At 39.7% G+C, this 21881-nt stretch overlaps 1 protein-coding gene across 1 annotated transcript in view; it reads left to right on the forward strand.

The window, feature by feature from the left end:
- ZBBX (zinc finger B-box domain containing) overlaps positions 1 to 21881 on the forward strand; it is a 148920-nt gene that overhangs the window by 93158 nt on the left and 33881 nt on the right. The window contains exons 9-11 of the mRNA XM_030864250.2: positions 201 to 359; positions 5522 to 5696; positions 20838 to 20958. Of these exons, the coding sequence (XP_030720110.1) occupies positions 201 to 359; positions 5522 to 5696; positions 20838 to 20958 (455 nt within the window). The remainder of the gene's footprint in view (positions 1 to 200; positions 360 to 5521; positions 5697 to 20837; positions 20959 to 21881) is intronic.

The following is a 21881-nucleotide window of genomic DNA, read 5'->3' on the forward strand; positions in this document are numbered from 1 at the left end:
GTATGAGCTCAAACTAGCCCTTCAGTAGATGGCAGCTGTCACTATTATATGGTTGATGTAAATGGCAATTTGTATTTTTAAATACTAAATAAAATGCATTGAATTTTATTAGTCATAGAATAATGAAAACAGGATTTAATATATCTAAATTAGTTAAGCTGACATATTAGGCTTTTTATTCCTATTTTGTTTACTTATAGGCAAAATCTCAAATATTATCCAGTGTATTGGATGTTGCCCATCAGTTTATAAAGAAAGTTAATCCGGATGAACCCAAAGGGGAGAATCATTCTACAAAAGGGATTAGTGAAAGTCAGCATAAAACCAAATCTCTTCTTCTTCAGGGGAGCAGCTCTGAGGTAAGCTGAGGAAAATATAGTAGACATTTGCTGTCATACATGATCATGGAAACTGTCATTCATATACTCAGCTAGACCTGTAGAGTTTTGGAGATTATTTGATCACATTGTTGGTTAATATGAATTTGTTTTTTTATTAATCAGAAACACTTTCACTGTAAAAATCCTTTTAAAGAGATTGCTTTGAGTTCTCTGGCTACTAGTTTTTTGATGAATGATCCTTTGATCATATTGCTTTCCAGGCATTTTCACCACATCAGGAAATGAATATTTGGGAGAAATATAAAAAAAAACCACAGTGCAATATAACAATTTTATATTAATCAGGATCTCAGAGAGGCTAAAAATACAAAACCTTGCCAAGTGTTTTAGGTGACAGGCAATTTCACAGTTATTTAAAATCAGATTTATACCAAATTGTGTGGTCATTCAGATTGATTACTGATCCTATGATGATAAGCTTTCATCAGCTCATGTTTGTGTTTTAATAATAGACTTGTTGTATTGATTCTTTAGCAAGAAAGAAACTTCCTCAAATTTTGATCCTTGTAATTAATAATCCTCATTCTTTTAGATGCCACTCGCCTTTTCACTGTAGTTCAGAAATAGTACCTTGGTCAGAGTCACACAGCTTGTTACTTTGTGACAGAATCAGACTTGAACTTCAGTCCCGTGAGTTCCTAACCTTTGCTCAGAGAAAATGAAAGAAAACAGGCTCTATGGTAGTAGGCCCTCTTTACAGCAGAGAAACTATACTTGAATTGTCCAGGAAGGTTAGCAGTTTGGCATGAATTTCACTAATAGACCTGCCAAGGGTGCTTGTGAATAATCACTGAATGAGTTACAGTCTTATTAGAATAATAATGTACTGAGGACCGACTATGTGCCAGACAGCATCCTACATATTTTACGTGTATTATCTCTTTTTACCCTTTTAAATTTTTTTTCAGATGAGAAAATAGTGGCAAAGCATTTTTTTTAATTGCCCAAGATATCATTGATAGTGGAACTTCAGTTTGAACCCAGGCCTTATGACCACAAATTACCTGCTTTTAACCATTACCCAGAGGCTGTGGTTTTAAGGGTTTCTCCTTCATGCCTGCCATTTTATCTAATTTTTTTTTCATTTTATCTAATTTATCCTACCAATAAAAATAGTGATAAATCAACAGCTAACATTTATTAAACACTGTATGCTAGGCTTAATCCTTTAATTGCTTTATCTGATCCAATAATCAAAATAACCATATAAGTTTTACATTATTATCTCACTTAACAGATGAGAAAGCCAGAGAAGATTTAAGTAACTAGCTCTACTAGAAAGCTATAGAGCTACTCTTTTGCCTGCTCTTTTAATCCCTAAAATAAATGCTGCCTCTTGTCCCCATTGGTAACTGTGTATGCTGTATAGACCCTCCACCCCTGGTCTTAACTTAAAGCCATTAATTCAGTGGTTTCATCCAGGAATGCACATTATAATCAACTGGAGAAACATTAGAGAAACACACATGACTGAGTTTAGCATGTCTCTGGGTGGGTCCAGACGTGTGGTTTTAACACCTGCTCAGTCATTCTGGTGAGTAGTCCTGGTTGGGCATCCCTGCTGTTGACCCTCAGGTGTGCACCTGTACACAGTGCACGCACTAAAGAAGTATCCCCCTCATATGCTTGGTACTACTCTGTGCTGAAGAGCAGAGGTTCTCCAACTGCAATAAGCATCCGAATCACTGGGTAAGTTTGTAAAAAATGTGCATTCCTGGCCTGCCACTCAAACTTCGATTTTTTTTACATCTAGGTTGGGCCCAGGAATCTGATTTTTAATTGGCTTACCAAGCAATTTGCATGCCTGGAAGAGTCAAAATGGTGCTAAAGCCTGGTATCTGTCTTAGGACTTTTCTTATGGATTCAAGCCAGTGGATATCCTTGGAAATGGGTGCAGTTCATGAAAGAACTTTCATTTTAGAGACTGAAACCTGGGTTTGAAATCCTGACTCTGGTTTTCTAGCTTTGTAACATCGGGCAGTTTACTTTAGCCTTTTGATCCTCTGTTTCCTTTTCTGGAAAGTGGGGATATTAAAACGTATTTTGTGGGGTATCATGTAGCCTAGAGGGGTAATGGATGCACAGCATTGGATTCCATATGCTCCTTCAAATTTCCTAGCCCCTGTAGAATCGGGCAGGGTCCTGATGTGCTCTGAATGGAAGTGAAATATGACAGTTCTGAGCTGAAACATTTAAGAGCCAATGTACTATCCTCTGGCTTTTTCCTATCCTGCCACCGCTGCGTGGAAGCCAAGTATTCCATAGGCATAGCTGTAAAATGCAAATGTCTCTGATTCATTGCTTGGAAAGGAGCTGCCCTGGAAAGCTGCTAGAATCACCAGAATACTTAACTCATTTTGTATTAAGCACTGAGTTTTCAGTGCATCTTCACGAGTGCAGCATACATATACACACGCATTCACATATTGCTTACTGAGTACCTGTAAATACCTTCCCACCTACTTCTAAGACAGAGGTATTTCCAAACGAAATTCATCATGTCTTCTCCAAAACCTACGGATGTTACTGTTGGTGGCAGCCTCTCTTCTAGCTTTCCAAGCCAGCAGGAACATTTCTTTTCTTTTCTTTTTCTTTCTTTTTTTTTTTTGGTACGCAGGCCTCTCACTGTTGTGGCCTCTCCCGTTGCGGAGCACAGGCTCCGGACGCGCAGGCTCAGTGGCCATGGCTCACGGGCCCAGCCGCTCCGCGGCATGTGGGATCTTCCCTTCCTGGGGCACGACGAACCCGCGTCCCCTGCATCGGCAGGCAGACTCTCAACCACTGTGCCACCAGGGAAGCCCAGGAACATTTATTTTCTACAGTCATTTCTCTTTCTCCTTTGCATATCCAATCAGTTACCACATCTCATCTTAAAACCGTCTGAAAACTCTTGAATATTTGGTCACTTCTATTCTTATTGTTATTCCAAATACTGAAATTAGCTTTTGCTTAAAGTGCAGAAGGTCTATTAAGTGAAAAGTGCATTTTCTTCTCTCCCCTTCTAGAAGCTAATGATTATTCTACTTTTGTATGTATGTATTTCTTAACACAAATATTAGTATGTTGCATACTGCTCTGCAAACATGCTTTTTACACTAAACAGTAGTTTTGCTATCCATATAAGTGTATTCCACAGCCTTCTCATTCTATATAGTGGTTGTAAAATACTCCATGTATTGGATATAAAATAACCTTTAAACTATGTTTTCTCTGATAAGCATTTATACTGTTTTGTCTTTTGCCAGTGTAAACTATAGTATAAAAATAATTTTGAAAAATATTGTTTTGCATATATATGAGTACATCCATATGATAAAATCCTAAAATTCTTAGGTGAAGAGGTTATGCATTTGTAATGTTGATAGATATTGAGAAATGGATGTAAATTTTAATTGGTTTCCTTGCATCCAAACTCACTGTTCTCCAATTTCTTTCTCTCCCACACTACTGTGTGGGACTCTTCAGTAGCTACTGGGTGGGACTCTTCAGTAGGTTTGCATTTCCAATATGTTTAAGTGTAATTTTCTCTGGATGGCAGGCAGGATCCTTTACAATCTGCCCCTACTTGTCTTTCCACCCTTTATATTTTCTCATATCCCACTCTTTGCTATAGCAACACAACTGCGTACAGTTCCATGCCACTGTGTTCTTTAACTCCATGCCTTAACATATATACCATTCTCTCACTCCGGAATACTGACCCTGCCACTTTTTTGTCCATAGGATTCTTGTTTATCTGAGTTAAATTCCTGCTCTTTGCTTCTATTTCTATTTCTGTGTTTCTGTGTCAACAACTAGCATAGTGTCTGTAGGTTCCAGATGCTTTTTGTTTATACTGAATTTTATATATGCATACATTTAACGATTTTCTCTCAATTGTCCTCTGACAATCTGCCTGGTTTTTTGCAATTAAGGGCTGAACACAGAGGATTCTACTGTTGTATCTAGAAGATACACATGGAGATTTAGCAATTTCATCAGTGTAGGTAATCCACATTTGATAATTCAGCATTGGTGAGGAACTTATTTTGCTTTAGTTTCCTAATTTGGCTGTTCTCTCTGATTCACTGGATAACTGCCAATTCCTACCTTTATTTTCTTCTGTGTGTTCACAGTGGATCTATATTTTGTACGGAATTCATCCTTTCCCCCCGTCATTACATTGAGAAGCAGGCAGTGTTTCATCTGCATTCATTAATTTGTCCATTCATTCAGCTAACTTTTAATGAGCACCTACTTTGTGCCAGGCACTACTCTTGGCACTGAGGAAACAGACAACATTCCTGATCCTATTAACATTCTAATGGGGAGAGACCAGCAATAAACAAACATGTAGAGTAAATTCCCATGGAGATAGGTTATTGAGAGAAAAATAAAGCAGATAAGAGATTGGAAAGTTGGGGAGAAAGGGGCTTTGTTTTTAGGGTCATCAGTAGCGTCATCACCTATTCTCTGAGTAGGTGATGTTTGAGCCAACACCGAGTTAAATGAGTGGAATGGCTGTGTGAAGATATGAAGAGGGACCATTCCAGACACTGGATATAGCTAGCACAAGGCCCTCCAGTGGAATATGCTTGATGAGTTCCTAGAACTGAAAGAAGATAAGTTTAGCTGGAGCAGAGTGAATGAAGGGGAGAATTAAAGGAAGTGAAGTGAAAGGCAGGGGCGTGCAAGGTTGTGTACAGCCTTGTAAGTCCTAGTAGGAACTGAGGGTTTCACAGGGAGTCATTGGAGGGTTTGGAGCAGAGAAGTGACATCAGATTTACATGTTAAGAAACTGTTCTTTCTGCTGTGGGGAGGTTGCAGGGAACAGGCGACTGGAGAAATAGGATTAGATACAAGGTTATCACTGCTTTCCAGGGAAAACACTGGTGGATAACTTAATGATAAACCCTCAGTCCTGTAGGCTCTAGTTTTAGTACTTTCTGAAGAGACCGTTTAAAACTGTCTATAGTTTTAAAGAAATCAGTAAAGCACATAAATAAGTACAACTTAAAAACATTCTATTCTAAGTTTAAAAATAATGTGTGATTCACAGTGCTCAGTAATTAATGCTACCTGTATTGTAAGATAGAAAACATTTAGTAAAGCATACTTAGATACACTATTAATTGTTTTAGGTAGAACTTTCAACAACAAAAAAAGAAGAATGTACAAATACAGGAGATAGGCCCTTGTGTGAAGGGCCATTTGTTGAACAAGCTTCTGCCCAATCCTTTCAAGAAGTTCTAAAGCAATGGAGAACTGGGCATCATGATGACAATGAGAAACAGAAGTTACATGCAGCAAAACCAGGTACCGCTTTTTTTTTTTTTAAATAAAATGAATGCTTTAAAATAAAGCTGAATTTATTTTATCTCCATTCTCCATGAATATAAATGCAGTGTTCAGAAACACTGAAACATTGGGATAGTAGTTTGATATAACTCTTCAAAGGAGTAGTCACTCTGTGACCATTGGTTTAGTGGTTTAATATTTATAACCCCCTGAATTGGGCATTGGGGATATATTTGCCTTTGTTTCCTACGTAAATTCAGGCTGTCAAATGAATAGAGAATTCGATTCTCTCAGCTCCTCTTCTAGCAGAAAGTTTTGTCAGAACAACTATTCCTATATTGAACTGTAATTACAACACATAAAACAGGACGATCTATGAGATGAGAGGAATAGAGAATTTTCTTGTATGTGCCTTGAGAAATATATTTCAGAGACTGCTGTGAAGTTCAGGGGGATAATTAATTTGTCTTTTGTTTTTCTTTCTTTTTGAAGAAATATTTGTTTTTATTTTTCCTTGGTAATTTTCACATCCATATTCTAGACATTGAAGATCTGGATGACCGAAGTGTACAGTGTCTTCTCTTTGTTTCCCAGTACCTTTTGAGGGAAATCATACCTTTAGAAGTATTCAATTTATTAATTTTATTACTCAGAATCTTGTTGAGGCTTCCAATTGCTTTTCATTAAAAATAAAGTATTAGATAATAAACTTAAATCATGTAACTTAGTTGACAGCATTCAATTTTATGATTTTTATTTCATTTTTTTCCCAGTGAAGGACCTCTCCTGATTAGTCCTCTTTTGTAACATAGTGTAATTCCTAATGTCAAGATATCACACACCTTTTTCCCGATTAAAATCTGATTTTTTACTAAATAATGTTCTCTCTTTCAAATATTTTTCCTACATTTGTTCATGATACATCAATTTTGTTAATACTTCCAAGACTTTATTTGTATACCCTGTTTTAGCATGTACGTCAACATAACTCTCATTGACTATGTTATTTTATGTGCTCTTTTATTTGTGCTTTCACATTTTGATGTATTTTTTACTTTTTTACTCTGAAAAGGATTAAGTCTTCTATAGAAATACCTTTTTGATTGTCCACTTTGAAGACATAGTATTTAAAAATAATAGAAGAACTCATATGTTGTAGCTTTCCTCTATAGGCTGAAGATTGTGGATAAAGATGCTTAAATGGAATTGAACTGCCTGATTTCAAAGGAATCATGGAAACCTGGAATAGTAGAGGCCAGATGTTGGCATATCATTATCAAAGTTATAGTGGAAAAATTACCAAAATAAGGGGCAAGGAAGACTAGTAATTAGATTGTTTCAGTTCACAGAGATCTGTGATACTAATTGGAGTACATAAGAATGAAAAAGTTTGTATAGACTCCTGTTTTTCCTATTTGAGTAGAAAATTTCCATCCTGATGCACAGAGACCCAACTTGAGCTACCATACTGGGGATTCAGAGTTTATTATAAAGTTCTCAGCCCTAAGCCACACCACAGATCTAAAGCCCCTTGAGGTAGAGGCTGGGTCCTTTTGCAGGATTTTGTAGTGTGGTCACAGGGTACACTATGAATCTTCCTCTAAGCTTTCACTACAGAATTTATGGCTATTTACCAGGATAAACATGCACTGAGGAAAGGCAATGCCCAGACCTTCAGAGGGGTTATTAGATTCTGGGTCTGAACTGACAGTTAGACACCCTGGAGACCCTAAGTACCACCATAATCCACCAGTCAGTCTTAGAGATTTATGGAAGTGGAATGATAGATAGAATCTTGTCTTTATTCTGTCTCATAGTGCATTGGAACTGTGGGACCATTATGTGGTTATTTTTCCAGTCTTGATTCTTGGAAACGGATATACTTAGTAACAGGAATAATGCCTGTGTTGATGGTCTGACCTGTGGCATGAAGGTTGTTATGGTAGTACGTAAGTAGAAGACCCTAGAACTGTCTCCCTCCCTTGCCAATGTCCATGCTAATAAAATACCAGGCCAGAAGCAATACCTGGGGATTGCAAAGATTAATGCCAGCATCAAAGACCTGAAAGATGCAGGAATACTGCTTTTTATTATATTTCCATTTACCTTACTTATTTGGTACAAAAGCCAATGATCTTGGAAAATGACTACAGATTAGAGTAAACTTGATCTGATGATGATGATACAGGTCACAGTTGCTTTTCTGGATGTAGTGTCTTTGCTGGAGAAAACCAACACATTCTCCATGGTTGGAGGAGGGAGACAGCTATTGACCTAGCCTAGGGGTTGATTTTTCTGTAAAGTGACAGATAGTAAATATTTTAAGCTTTGAGGGCCATTCAGAAGGGCCATACAACTTTGCCACTGTATCATGAAAGACAATATATAAACAAACGAGTGTGACTATTTTCTAATAAAACCTTGTTTATGGATACAAATTTGAATTTTACATAATTTTCACATGTCACAATATATTATCCTTCTTTTGATGTTTTTTCAGCCATTAAAATATGTAGAAACCAGTCTTAGCTTGAAAGCCATACAAAAGCAGTGGGCCAGATTTGGCCCAAGGGCTATAGTTTACTGCTCCTTGACATATCAGATGTATTCTTTTTTATTTCTATTAATAAATATAGCCAGAGATGGTTTGATATCATATGGGTTACAGTATACCTTCACAGTCTTGCTTCAGACCTACATTAGCTCTCCAGCTTTCTAGCATTATATAGTCCCAGAGAACCTTGATTGTCTTGCTATTGTACAAAAGCTATTGCCCATTAGATTGATGGCATGATGCTAAGTGGATCTTGTGAACAGGGAGTATCTGTTACAGAATGATTATATTGGACCCTTTCCATCATGGGTAGGGCAGTAATTTGTCCTCATGGGAAAAGCTACATATTTCAGAAAAGGATTTGCCTTCTCTTCCTGTAGTGTATCTGCCAGCAGAAGCTTTATTTGTCACTGTGGTGTCTTACACAATGAGTGTCTTCGATCTAGACACTCATTTTATTATGAAAAAGGTATAGGAATAAGCTCATACTCATGGAAGTCACTCATCTTACCATGTGCAGCACTACCCAGCTAGCTTGATAGTTTTGTGGAATGGCCTGCTGAAGGTTCAGTATGGGTTCCAGCTGAGAAACAACATCTTGTGAGTTTGGGGTGCTTTTCCTACAAGGGACTCTATATTACATGAAACTCCAGCAAAACTTCCATTAAACTGGAAGCTGAGACTACCCACTGCCATTTGGGGCTCATCAGCACTGAGTTAATAGGAAGGGTCACTGTACTGACCATGTTGTTTGAGCACAAGTATGAAGGAACAATTAGATTGTTATCATACAATAAAGAAAAGATAGACTTCATCTGCAAACCATTCAGTGGCATACTTAATTTTTCTGTGTCCAGTAATAATGTTCATTGGAAAAATGTGGCAAGCCAATGAAAAGAGGGCTTCTATGGTCTTGAATCTTTTGAGAATGAAGATTTTAGTCACTCTACCAGGTAAAAGGGGTTGGCAGACAGTAAGGTAAACAGAATGGGTGGTGAGAGAAGGAAGCTATGGTAAACAAATCAAGGTAGGCTTCAAAACCAGCTACAAAATGAAGAACCATGGCAGCTAAGTTTTATATTGAGTAATTGTTTTTTTTCTCCTCTCTTTTTCCTGATACCTAATATGACACATACTACTGGTATCTAACATTTAAATTTAGTTGGGAGTATCACTAAATTGAAATCTCCCTCTGATACATAGTGGCTGTAGAACTTTGTGTTCCCTGTGCTTCAGACATGAGTGAAGAGACAGACAGACAAATGGATGCTTAGATGCAAACTAAGTAGACTCTGTCTCTCCAAATCTGTTCTTTCCCATTTCTGCCCTACTCTGTGCCCCTAGAGGTTGATCCTTGGAGGCTGCATCACATGAACTCCCTTGTCCTCTGGCTTCTGGTTGGGTTTGACCAGTTGGAGACACTAGCAGAACATTGAAGGGTGAGAAGAAAGAGGTAGAGGTATTCACTCTCCCTCTCCTTTATGTGCTGAGATTTTGCAGTTACTGCTTTGTCTGCATATATCATTAGCTCCACTCAGATTACCTTTCATCCACAGCCATTGCTTTCCATGACTACTTACAACACTTGCCTTACTTTGTCCTCTCAAGCCTAGGGTTGGTAACAGTTCTCCACTATTTTTAGTCTCTGAGTGCTTCAACATCACTTGTTCCCTTAACCTTAACATGATTATAAGTTAGTCCCTTCATTTGATCTTCTTCAAATTACCCCTTTGAGTTTTTTCTTTCCTGTTAGAACCTTGACTGATAATTAAAAAGGGATTTCTAAGAAGCCAAGATTCAAGTTGAAGGCTAGAAAATGAGTTGGAGAGTGGAGACAAATTAGAATGTACAAAGGCTCCATGGTGAAGAGAGCATATCGTGTTAATGGAACTGAAGGTAGATGTGCATGGCTGGACCTCAGAGAGCAAGGTTGTAGCACAACAAGCTAGAGAGGAATTACATTTAGTGGCTTGGAAAGACAAGGCTACAAACAAGACAAAGTGTGGCATAGATATAGGAGGAAAGTTGGTAAAGTGTATTATCATAAAAACCCATGGAGGACAGTGTTTTTAAGTAAAGAAATGAGGTCAGCAGTGTGATTGCCATGGAGAAATCATTAAGATGAGGACTTCTGTTGATATAATATGTGATTTTATTTTGCCTCAGAGTATTATAAATGTGATTGTTTATGTGCGTGTATATTATATGTATGTGTTTGTAAATATTTTCCTTTCCCTAAGATATTAAGTAGATAAAAAGAACATTTATAAAATTTATATACCTTATGGAGAAAAACAAAACAATAAGAACGTGTTCTCTTCCTCTTCCCTCCCCTCTAAGTGATTATCACTAGCCTGGATTTGTATTTTTTCATTCCCTTGATTTCCTTGCAGTTTACTGCATGTGTGTATCTCTAAACAATATATTGTTAAATTTGCATGTATTTAAACATTGTGTAAAATGGAAAACTAGTATATGTACTCTTTTTCAACCTGTTTAAATTATTCAACATAATTTACTGAGATTTACCCATAAAGATGTGCATAGTTGTATTTCATTCATTTTCCCTGCTTAAGAGTCTTATGCTTAAAAGTCTTCTTTATATGACTACACCACTGTTTACCTGTTTAAATATTGATGTTTGTTTAGGTTGATTCCCATTTGGGGTAAGAAAGAGGTAGAAGTACTTACTTTTCCTCTCCTTGATGTGCTGAGATTTTGCAGTGACTGCATTTTCTACTTATGTTACAGAGCAGCACTTAGATGACCTTTCATCCACAGCCGTTGCTTTCAGTGACTTCTTACAAATTTCTCCTACTTTGTCCTCTCAAGCCTAGGGTTGGTAACAGCTTTCCATTATTTTTAGTTTCTGAGTGCTTCAACATCACTTATTCCCTTAACCCTACCCAGCAAACACTGCTGTTTTGAATATTCTTGCACAGGTGTCCTAATACACATGTGTACACATTTCTAGGTGTCTCTTCCTGGGAGCAGAATAGCTGGGTCATAGGGTGTCTGTGTCTTTAACTATACTAGGTTAACCTGAATTTTCTTTACCAGAGTATTTGTGTTAGTTTATACTCCTCTCTGCAGTATATAAATGGTTTGGCTGCTTCCCATTATCACCAACACTTTAACTGTCAGTTTTTAAAAATTTTTGCGGGTCTGATAGAGGTGAAATTGTACATTTCATTTGTGTACCTCATTACAGATGACATTGAGTATGTTTTCCTGTGTTTCTTGGCCATTAGCTTTGAATTTTCAAGTGTTCTAGTGATTCTGTTATTGATTTCTAACTTGATTACGTTTTAGTGAACTGTAATTTCATTTCCTTCAGTGTGAAAGGCAAATACTTCCAATGGCCTAGAAGGTTCAATGTAATCTGAAGTCCCTATCTCTGTGATCTCACTTCCTATTACTCTCTCCCTGGCTTGTTCTGTTTCAGCCACACTGGCCTCCTGGCTGTTCCTTAAATACCTTGGGCAAATTTACCTTAAGACTTTTAAAAGCATTGTCTATTAAGGAAAATACCCATCATCCCTTCAATATGAACAATGGGACATCTTACACAACTTCACACAAAAGGTAGCTAGAGAACCATTAAACAAGGGAGCAAACCAGAACCTCAGTTCCATAGCTTGTGTGGCATTGTTCAGGGAGACATGACTCATGAATCCATGTGTTCTAGATTTGTTTTTTGTTTTTTTTTTTTGTGATATGCGGGCCTCTCACTGTTGTGGCCTTTCCCGTTGCGGAGCACAGGCTCCGGACGTGCAGGCTCAGCGGCCATGGCTCACAGGCCCAGCCGCTCCGCGGCATGTGGGATCTTCCCGGACCGGGGCACGAACCCTTGTCCCCTGCATTGGCAGGCGGACTCCCAACCACTGCGCCACCAGGGAAGCCCTAGATTTGTTTTATGTAAGCAATTTGAAACAAAACTTATCCTGCTGAATGCATTACGTAGCTAAAGTCTCTCTTTCTAGAAAATATCATTAATCTGTTTGCCAGAAAGTCTAGTTATTAGCATATTCACAAGCAAGTTAACCCAGGCTACCTGCCATCTTTATTTCCTGGGAATGTGCCATTGGTGATGGGAGAAGAGTGAGTCCCAGGTCAGCTGCTTCATCTCCTTCCTCCTCATCACCCTTCTAGACTTGGGGGTTATCTCTCAAGCCAAGCGACTCTTCTCCATGACCTGGACAGAAAAAAAAGTGAGTCCTCATTTTTTTTCTCTTTCGGCTTCCCTGCCGGGAAATATTTTGTTTTCTTATGAAAAGGAGGACTCACAGTGGAGGGCTCTCCTTTTTTCTATGACTTGCACTTGTCCTTGACTCCTACTCTTTCAGTTCATGCGTTCTGATGGTGGTTCCCAGAACATCCTCCAGTTGCTTTCTTCAGCACTGCTCTACACTTTGGGAGGAATAGGAGTGGGTGACTTACATTCTTTTGGTTTATTTCTATTGCTGGCATTTGGCTGTTTCTAAAAGCTATTTATTAAAAGCTGCAGTATGAGCTTGGGATTATTCTCTAGTTTCAGTCTATAAAAAAATAATTGTTTCCGTCTTTACTACTTCTCTATCTTCTCCCACATTTTCCCTCCTGTTGTGGTCATTATGGAGAGAGGGCTAATATCTAGGAGGGTGGAGAGACTAGTAACTCTGTGTTTATGCTGCTTTCTTTCCCAGAAATCTCCATCAGTTTTAAATATCTTTGAATGGTGGTTTTAATTTAGTAGTACTTCAGAAACATCTTAAGCATCTGGAAGTAAGTTGCCATGTAGATATAAATTCATGAGGACAGTTGTCTCCTCCAGGTGCCATTTTGAGTTATTTATTTTCTGTTTCCCATAATGTGTAAATATTATTGTCAGTGGCTCTAACACATACCTTTATGTGTGTGTGCATTTATAGAATATATAATGAATCCATTTGTATTTATCTTTATCGTGTAAAATAATTAGTTGCTTTAAAAAACCTTGTTGCGGCGAGCCGCCTCCGACCAGCAGAATGACGAGTCGCCACACGCAAGATTCTTCTCGTATCACACTTTATTGGAGCACAGCTTGGTTAAAGAAAAGATGGAAGGAAGACCCCGCAATCCTATAGCAGTCTGCTTATATAGGGATTAAGAACATGTGTCGCTCTGTGATTGGCTTTCGCTGATGGTGCGACTTGTGAGCCAGCATCGGATAGGTCGCTACTTTAAAACCTCATTAGTATACTTAGCGCAAGCGCAGTGGCCACAGGAAGGATGATTCAGCTTGCTTCAGCTTCCTGCTGCGTGGCAGTTAGCTGACCGCGCCCTACATCTCCCCCTTTTTTATTTACTAGGATCACCAAGCAGAATGTAGCCCGTACAAGTGTTCACCTCATGATGTGCTCACTGTTCGAGGGCAGTCTTCTGTTGGCATGTCTGAGACACCTTCCTGCGTGCAATGCCAACAAGGGCTGCAGGGTGCAAAGGCTGACTCAGAGTAAGTTTTGATTCCCTATAGAGGTGCAATGGCAACAGGGCCTCTCTGTGCAAGGGCAATCAATTCGAACTGTTCAGGACGGAGACCCAGGCTGCGGGAGAATCACCTTCACTAACAGCCAAAAGCGCTTGAGTGAGTAGGACCTTATCTCGATGTGCCCTGACGCGCATGCGACAGACCAACCAGAGACATATTATAATCAGAGCCCAAAGATCCCCACCCCTACCCACTCTTTAAAGAAGGAAAAGGCAGAAGAGAGCCAAGAGGTAAAATCTCCAAAGGTAACGGGTTCCAGCTTGGTAGCATTCAGTTGCATAATCTGAATCTTTTGCTTAAATATCATCCGTTCAGCTTCTTGAGACCAGTTTCCCTTTAGGAATTCTCCAATCTCTGCACTCCTATTCAGGGCATCTGTAAAGTGGCCAAAGCAGAAATATCCATGCCTACTCCTGCCTCACTAACTAATAACCAAGAATAAAATGGCCATCCTTCAAAATACCACTTTGTACTATCATTTCCTTTTGTCTCATTAGTATCATTTCCTTTTTCCTTTCTTCCCATATAGGACTTTAAATCAGGGGAAAATTGAAAGCCTGAACTAAGTTCATACTTAGCATAAGTTCCCCCCTGACAAGGGGTAAAGACTGGGGGTGTTGATGTGACTGGCTCACAATAGGGGGCGATAACAGTCCTGTTGGCACTTGTTTTATCAGAAGCATTATTTCTTAAAGGAACTATCCCTGTATGTTCCAAAACTAAAGTGGTAATATTCATCTCATTTTCACTGGAATTCCCTATACCTAAACCTGAAGTGTGGCCTTGAGTTATCTTGCTCAAAGCTTCATTCAACATATTCAATGGAACCAAATTATTTCTAAGTGGATTGTTCCAAGTGGTCAAGGTTATCCTGGCCAAAAGGATACAATCCTTTGTGGAATTCCAACTAATACAAAGACTTCGATTCAAAATAAAACCACTGGCATTATACGGTGCCCAGTCATAATTCAATGGCTGGGTACAGGCCGTATTCATTTCACAACTAGTGGAATAAAATATTGGAAGAACTCTGCTCTGAGAGTGAACCGGCATGGGAACTGGCCAGGTCCGGCCAATTCCCCAGAACGTCATATTCTCTGCCCTAAGCAAGGGAAGAATCATCAGGAACATCCAGCTCAGCATCTTCTCTGAAGTTTTCTTCAACAATTCTCGTCAGTCTTGATGGCACCCAGATCGGATCTTGATCCTGTGGGGAGACACAAAGAGATCCCCTGGATCGAGTAATAACACGATCCGGGCCCTTCCATTGATTGGACAACACATCTTTCCACATCACTTTGCCATAATTTTTATGGTTTGTTGCCACATGGCGTTCAGCAGAGGTTTCTTTATCATCATTTAAATGTAAAAAATTTATGGTAAATAAGGCAAGTGAAAGTCTCTGTCTAGGGGTACAGTTCTCTGCGATTCCCCCTTTTTGTTTTATTAAGAGTTCTTTAAGCGTGCGATTTGTGCGTTCTATAATTCCTTGTCCTTGTGGATTATAGGGCAAGCCTGTAATATGAATCACCTGCATTTTTTGACAAAAAAGAGCAAAGCTTTTGGAAGTATAGGCTGGGCCATTATCAGTCTTAATCTTAGCGGGTTTGCCCCATGCTGCCCAAGCTTCAAGGCAGTGGGTAATAACATTTTGAACCTTTTCTCCAAAAAGAGGCGTGGCATGTACCACTCCAGAACAGGTATCCACTGAAACATGTACATATTGGAGCGTTCCAAAGGAGGAAACATGGGTAACATCCATTTGCCATAATTCATTTGGAAGAATGCCTCTGGGGTTAACCCCAGTCTTTTGGGTAGGCAAAAATTGGGCGCAAGCAGAACAACTCTTCACAATATTCCTAGCCAAAGCTCTGGTAATGTTAAATTCTTTTCTTAAGACTGTAGATGACACATGATATAGCTTATGAAACTCTTGAGCCTGTGTCGTAGAGTCTAGCGCTGTTAGAGCGCGTGTGGCCAGATCAACTTGTTCATTAGCTTTAGCCATGGGACCGGGTAACAAAGAATGAGCCTGAATATGGGTAATATAAAAGGGATGTTGACGATGTAATATTTGACATCTTATTCCTGTCAACAAGGAAGCTACAGTGCTAGATGTTTTAACAAAAGAAATAACTTCTAAGTGCTTAACAGCATTCACCACATATAAGGAATCAGAAATTAAATTAAAAGGCTCTTGAAAGCGTCTAAAAACTTCTAAAACTACTTGACATTCAACCACTTGAGGAGCATCAGGTCGACATTCAATGATCACTGGTTGTTTTCCTTGGACCATATAAGCTCCTTTTCCCGTTTTAGACCCGTCTGTATAAATGGTCAAAGCATTAAACAGTGGCTGATCTACAGTAATTCTTGGGAATACAACAGGTTGTTGAGTCACAAACTTCAAAAGTTCACTCTTTGGCAAATGATTATCAATAATACCAGAAAATATACATATAAGTATGGACCACTCGGAAGTAGTTGCTGCTAGCACTTCTACTTGATCTTTCGTATATGGGACTACAAGCCTTTCGGGCGTTCTTGCAAAAGAGGAAACACATTGCTTAATACCCAATAAGGCGACCTCGGCAACCATAGATGGGTAATGTGACAAAGTTCTCATTCCCATAGATTTTGTGTGAATCCACAATAAAGGTCCACTTTGCCAAAGAACACCAGTTGGAAACCCCAAGGTAGGAAGAATACACATCCAAACCGGTTGAGAATCATCACAGCGTTCTAATTGTGCATTTGTAATAGCTTGTTCTACCTTTTGAAGTGCCTGATGGGCTTCTGGGGTCAATTGGCGTGGGGAATTAAGATCAGGATTTCCCTCTAATACACTAAACAAAGGTTTTAGATCCAAGCGGGTTAAACTTAAATATGGCCGAATCCAATTCACATCTCCAAGTAACCTTTGAAAATCATTTAATGTTTTTAAGCAATTAGTCCTAATCTCAATTTTTTGAGGTACTATCTTATTCCTATGTACAGTAGCTCCTAAAAAATTTACAACATCTCCCTTCTGTATTTTTTCGGGAGCAAGAAATAATCCCCTATTCCCTAAATATTTGATCAAAACGCCTAAGGCCTGTTCAAGCAACTCCATACAAGGGGCTGACAATAAAACATCATCCATATAGTGAATAATCCTAACTTTAGGAAATTCATTTCTTACTGGTTGCAAGGCCATGTCAACATAAAGTTGGCACATAGTAGGACTATTGGCCATACCTTGAGGGAGCACAACCCAATGATATCTCTTATCGGGCTGTTCATGATTAACAGAGGGCAGAGTAAAGGCAAATCTTTCTTTATCTCGACTATTCAAAGGAATAGAAAAGAAACAATCTTTAATATCTACTGCTATAACAGGCCAGTTTCGCGGAAGAGCTGTCAATACTGGCAAACCGCGCTGTATAGGCCCCATAATTTGCATTTGCTGATTTATAGCTCGCAGATCATGAAGCAAACGCCATTTCCCTAATTTTTTCTTAATAACAAAAATCGGAGTATTCCAGGGTGACTGGGAGGGTTCTAAATGCCCTAATTGTAGCTGCTCATCCACTAGTTTGGATGCCGCCTCCAGCTTTTCCTTTGACAAAGGCCACTGAGGTACCCACACAGGTGTTGTGGTCCTCCATGTAATAGGAATCATAAACTCAGTGACCCTTGAGAAAAACCCAAGCCTCGGCGGTTTAAATTTCCGCGGGCTTCTATAGGGGCGGTCATGCCTTGTAACTTACGTCCTATCCCTCTATTAGGTATAAATCCCGATTTAAGCATAATATTTTGTGCGACTTCAGAATAATCATTAGTAAGTCTAAGTTTCATTTGACTTTGTACATCCCTTCCCCATAAATTAAATGGCAATCCCTCAACCACAAAGGGTTGAAATCTTCCCTTCTGATCTTTAGAGATCCAAGTTAATTCCTTGGAGCTAACTTTGGGTGTCTGTGCATATCCTAGACCTTGCAAGGTTTGAGAAGACTCTTGTAGGGGCCAAAAGCCTGGCCAATCTCTAGTAGTTATAATGCTCCGATCTGCTCCGGTATCTACCAAACCTGAAAATGTTTTCCCTTCTACGGTTAGACTCATCATAGGACGATCATCAAGGGATAATGACAAAAAGGCTAAATCAATTCCAGTGGATCCAAAACCCTTGGATCCTCGTTCTGCAGAACATGCGGGATAATTTTCATGAAAAGAGGGCAAAATTAACAATTGAGCTATCCGGTCACCAGGGGCTATAGTAATGATCCCTCTGGGGGATTGACACATTACCTTAATAACTCCGATATAATCAGGATCAATCACTCCGGGGAGGACAATAAGTCCTTTCAAAATAGAGGAGGATCGTCCTAACACCAACCCAACCGTCCCTCTAGGTAGTGGTCCTTTCATGTCTGTATCTATGGGCTGTATGCCCATGGTTATTGTTAATACCATTCTGGAGGTGGCACGGAGGTCCAACCCTGCGGAGCCTGACGTGGCTCGCCTTGGGGTCGGAGTGGCTGAAGGTTCACACTCTCGTGGGCCCCAAAAATCTTCGGGCCCTGGGACCGGGGGCCCGTTATCCCGTTTTTTGAATTGGCTGTATGGATATTTCTTGGATTAGCTACCTGTGCAGCGGGCTGAATGGGCTGCCCATTTATATCTTTAACAGATCTACATTCATTAGCCCAATGTTTTCCTTTTTTGCATCTAGGACAAGTTCCTGGAACTCTTTGAGCTTGTAGCATTTTAGGTCTCGCACCTGCATTTTTGCACTGTTTCTTAATGTGCCCAGGCTTTCCACATTGGAAACAAACCCCTGACTTGGCAGGGTTCTGTACACTGTGGGCGGCAGCCAGCACAGCCGCAGCAAGCCCTGTATTAGACAAAGGCCCTCCGATCTCTCTACATGCTTTCATCCAGGTTTCAATGCCCTTCCCTTTATAAGGTGTTATCGCTCTGCGACACTCTTTTGTGCATTGTTCATAAACTAATTGTTTTACTAATGGCATAGCCTCATCTACATTACCAAAAATCCGTCCGGCAGCCTCCATCATTCTAGCTACAAAATCGGAAAATGGTTCTGTGCCGCCCTGTATAATCTTGGTTAAATTCCCTGAAACTTCTCCTTTGTTGGGGAGGGCTCGCCAGGCCCGCATGTTAATTTCGTTTATTTGGCTGTAAACTTGCACAGGGAACATGGTCTGATTATTTATCCATTGTCCCTGTCCCAACAGCATGTCAACATTCCAGGCCGGCTGCCCATTGGCAGCATTCTCCCGCGCCTGACTATGTGCTAGGTCAGACACGATTGATTTCCAATCTAGGTATTGCCCCATCGTTAAGCAAGCGCGGGCAATATCCTGCCAGTCTGTAGGTGTTAACGCATTTCGCGTGAAGCGCTGCAACAACATGATAGTGTAATTGGCGGACACGCCATCTCTTTTAGCCGCTTCTGCAAGATCCCTAATGAGCTTATGATCTATCATCTCACAATATCGTTGGCGTGTAGCTGGATCTTCAAACACGGGGAAAGCAGTGGCCAACTGGGACCATGCTTCCCGAGGAATAAAAGTACACTTTGGCATAGGAGGGGGAGCATTAACTGCCGCAACTGAGGTGGAGGCCTGAGCAGGGGCGGAAGCTCTAGCCTCCGCAGGATTAAAATATGGTGGGCTAGCGAGCGGCGGCATGTACCAATGCCCATACCGCTCTTGTTCATATGCCGCGGCCGCTCCTTCTAAATCTTCCTCCTTTCTAGGATTTAATTCATCTTGAAACAAATATAGTTCCTTAAACTCATCTAGGATTGGATATAATCCTGGCACCGTTTCTTGCTTTTCCTTTTGTTTTCTTTTTTCTCTTTTCATAATTTCAGGCCTGTCTACCGTAGTCCCTGTTTGTTCATTCTCTGATGCGCTATCTTGACACATGCTAAGAGCCTTGCGTCCTCGTTGAATAATTTCTTCACATTTTCCTTCCTTTAGGCAAGAAAGTATCATGCTCCACAAGGGGAGAGCGCCTCGAGAAAGTTCTTCCCTTGTGTTACACTCCTCTAGGTCTTTTCCGAGTTTTTCCCATGATGGAACAGTCAAGCTGCCTGATACCCCAAACCACGGCGCGGCACTTTCGATATCTTGTAGCAGCCTACTTATGGTTTTATGAGAGAGCTTTAGCCCTCGGTCCCTTAAAAGGGCTTGAATAGGCTCATGAAAATCAGTTGTAGGCTCCGTGGACGAACTATTCCCCATTTTGCGCCCTTATCTACGAGCGACTTATTAAATTGGAAAAATGCTTGACTTATCTATCGGCCAGGGAAGACACACTCGATCGGGCTGGTGGCAACGTAGCCACAAGCAAACGAAAAATATGAGAAACACTAAAAGGACAAAAGCGAAAGTAAAAACTTCAGGCTCCAAACCCCCGAAAAACATACCTGACTGGACTACTCACCGACGGTTCACTCCGTGTGTCGAGTTCTGAATCGGTCCTCCATGCAGGGCGCGAAGTTCCCGGGTTTCGGCACCAAATGCGGCGAGCCGCCTCCGACCAGCAGAATGACGAGTCGCCACACGCAAGATTCTTTTCGTATCACACTTTATTGGAGCACAGCTTGGTTAAAGAAAAGATGGAAGGAAGACCCCACAATCCTATAGCAGTCTGCTTATATAGGGATTAAGAACATGTGTCGCTCTGTGATTGGCTTTCGCTGATGGTGCGACTTGTGAGCCAGCATCGGATAGGTCGCTACTTTAAAACCTCATTAGTATACTTAGCGCAAGCGCAGTGGCCACAGGAAGGATGATTCAGCTTGCTTTAGCTTCCTGCTGCGTGGCAGTTAGCTGACCGCGCCCTACACCTTGTGAATCATAAGATTTTTTCATTTCAAGAAATTATTGAAGAAAACTATCTATACAGTAATATAATAAATCACCAATATTTAACACTTTTGCATCATTTAAGCCTAGAACTATTGATTATACAGACAAATATCAAAGCACATTTGCCTCAAAAATGGTGAGTTCTATATCTTGAGAGAAGATGTGGTAATTTGTAGACTAGGTTACCTTAATTATGCATATTATGTTTATTTTTATAGAGTCATTGGAAGAATGTGAAGTACAAACTAATCTGAGAATTTGGACAGAACCACTTATGATTGAATTTAAAGAAGATAGTTTATCCTACATGGAAAAATTATGGCTTAAAAAACACAGAAGGTATTTTCTGATTTTTTGCATTATTAATAAGAAATGTGAAAGCTATTTACGATCCGTGTGTGACATGCTTTTTTGTAGCAATGTTATTTATGCACTTCACATTTGCATAAATAATTTTAAAGCAATATTAAATCCCTGTGAAGCTTCTACCGTTCTGATAAGAATTTTAATTCTATTTATGTATGTAATGTGTGATTGATTTAGGGTTTGCCTTGAGAAGTGGAAATGTGTATGTGGGAAACAAGGCACAAATATGGTATAGAGTTTAAAAATAATAGCAAAAATAATGTGATAAATGAAAGCTTACTTTGAAGAGGTAATTTTTGAGCTGTACTCTTCAGAAACTTTTAAGTTACTTTTAAAGTTACTTTTAAGTTAAGCAGACCTTTGATTTTATAGTTTTATTAATAGTATTCAAATATATTTTATTCAAAGGCTATATCATTAGATGTAGCATTTCATAAGTGGTTTAAAAGTTAAATATCAAACCAAATTGATGACTGAGTACATGTTGGAGTCATGCATAATTTTACCATGATATAAGAACCACGTTGGGAGGTACCTTCAAAGGCCATGGTCTCAGTTTCCCCTATAGCAATGCTACTCACACTTCATTGTGCCTATGAATCAGCTAGAGACTATGGCAAAATACAGATTCTTCTTCAGTAGGTATGGGTGGAGCCTGAGATTTTGCATTTCTGAATTTCTGATAGCTCCCATGTGATACTGCCGTGGGTAATGCTAGTCTCTGAACCACATTTTGAGGAGCAGGGTGTTAGAAAACCTGTCTAGAATGTACCTGAGGAGTGGTTTTCGAGCCCTTGCTTCATTCACTTCCAGTCATACAAAACCATCTCCCGAGATGACCCACTCCATCCTTGGAACATTCTGTCTCCTATGATATCTCCTAGTGAGCTGCAATT

This window comes from Globicephala melas, chromosome 4 (assembly GCF_963455315.2).
Source record: "Globicephala melas chromosome 4, mGloMel1.2, whole genome shotgun sequence".
Classification (NCBI taxonomy): domain Eukaryota; kingdom Metazoa; phylum Chordata; class Mammalia; order Artiodactyla; family Delphinidae; genus Globicephala; species Globicephala melas.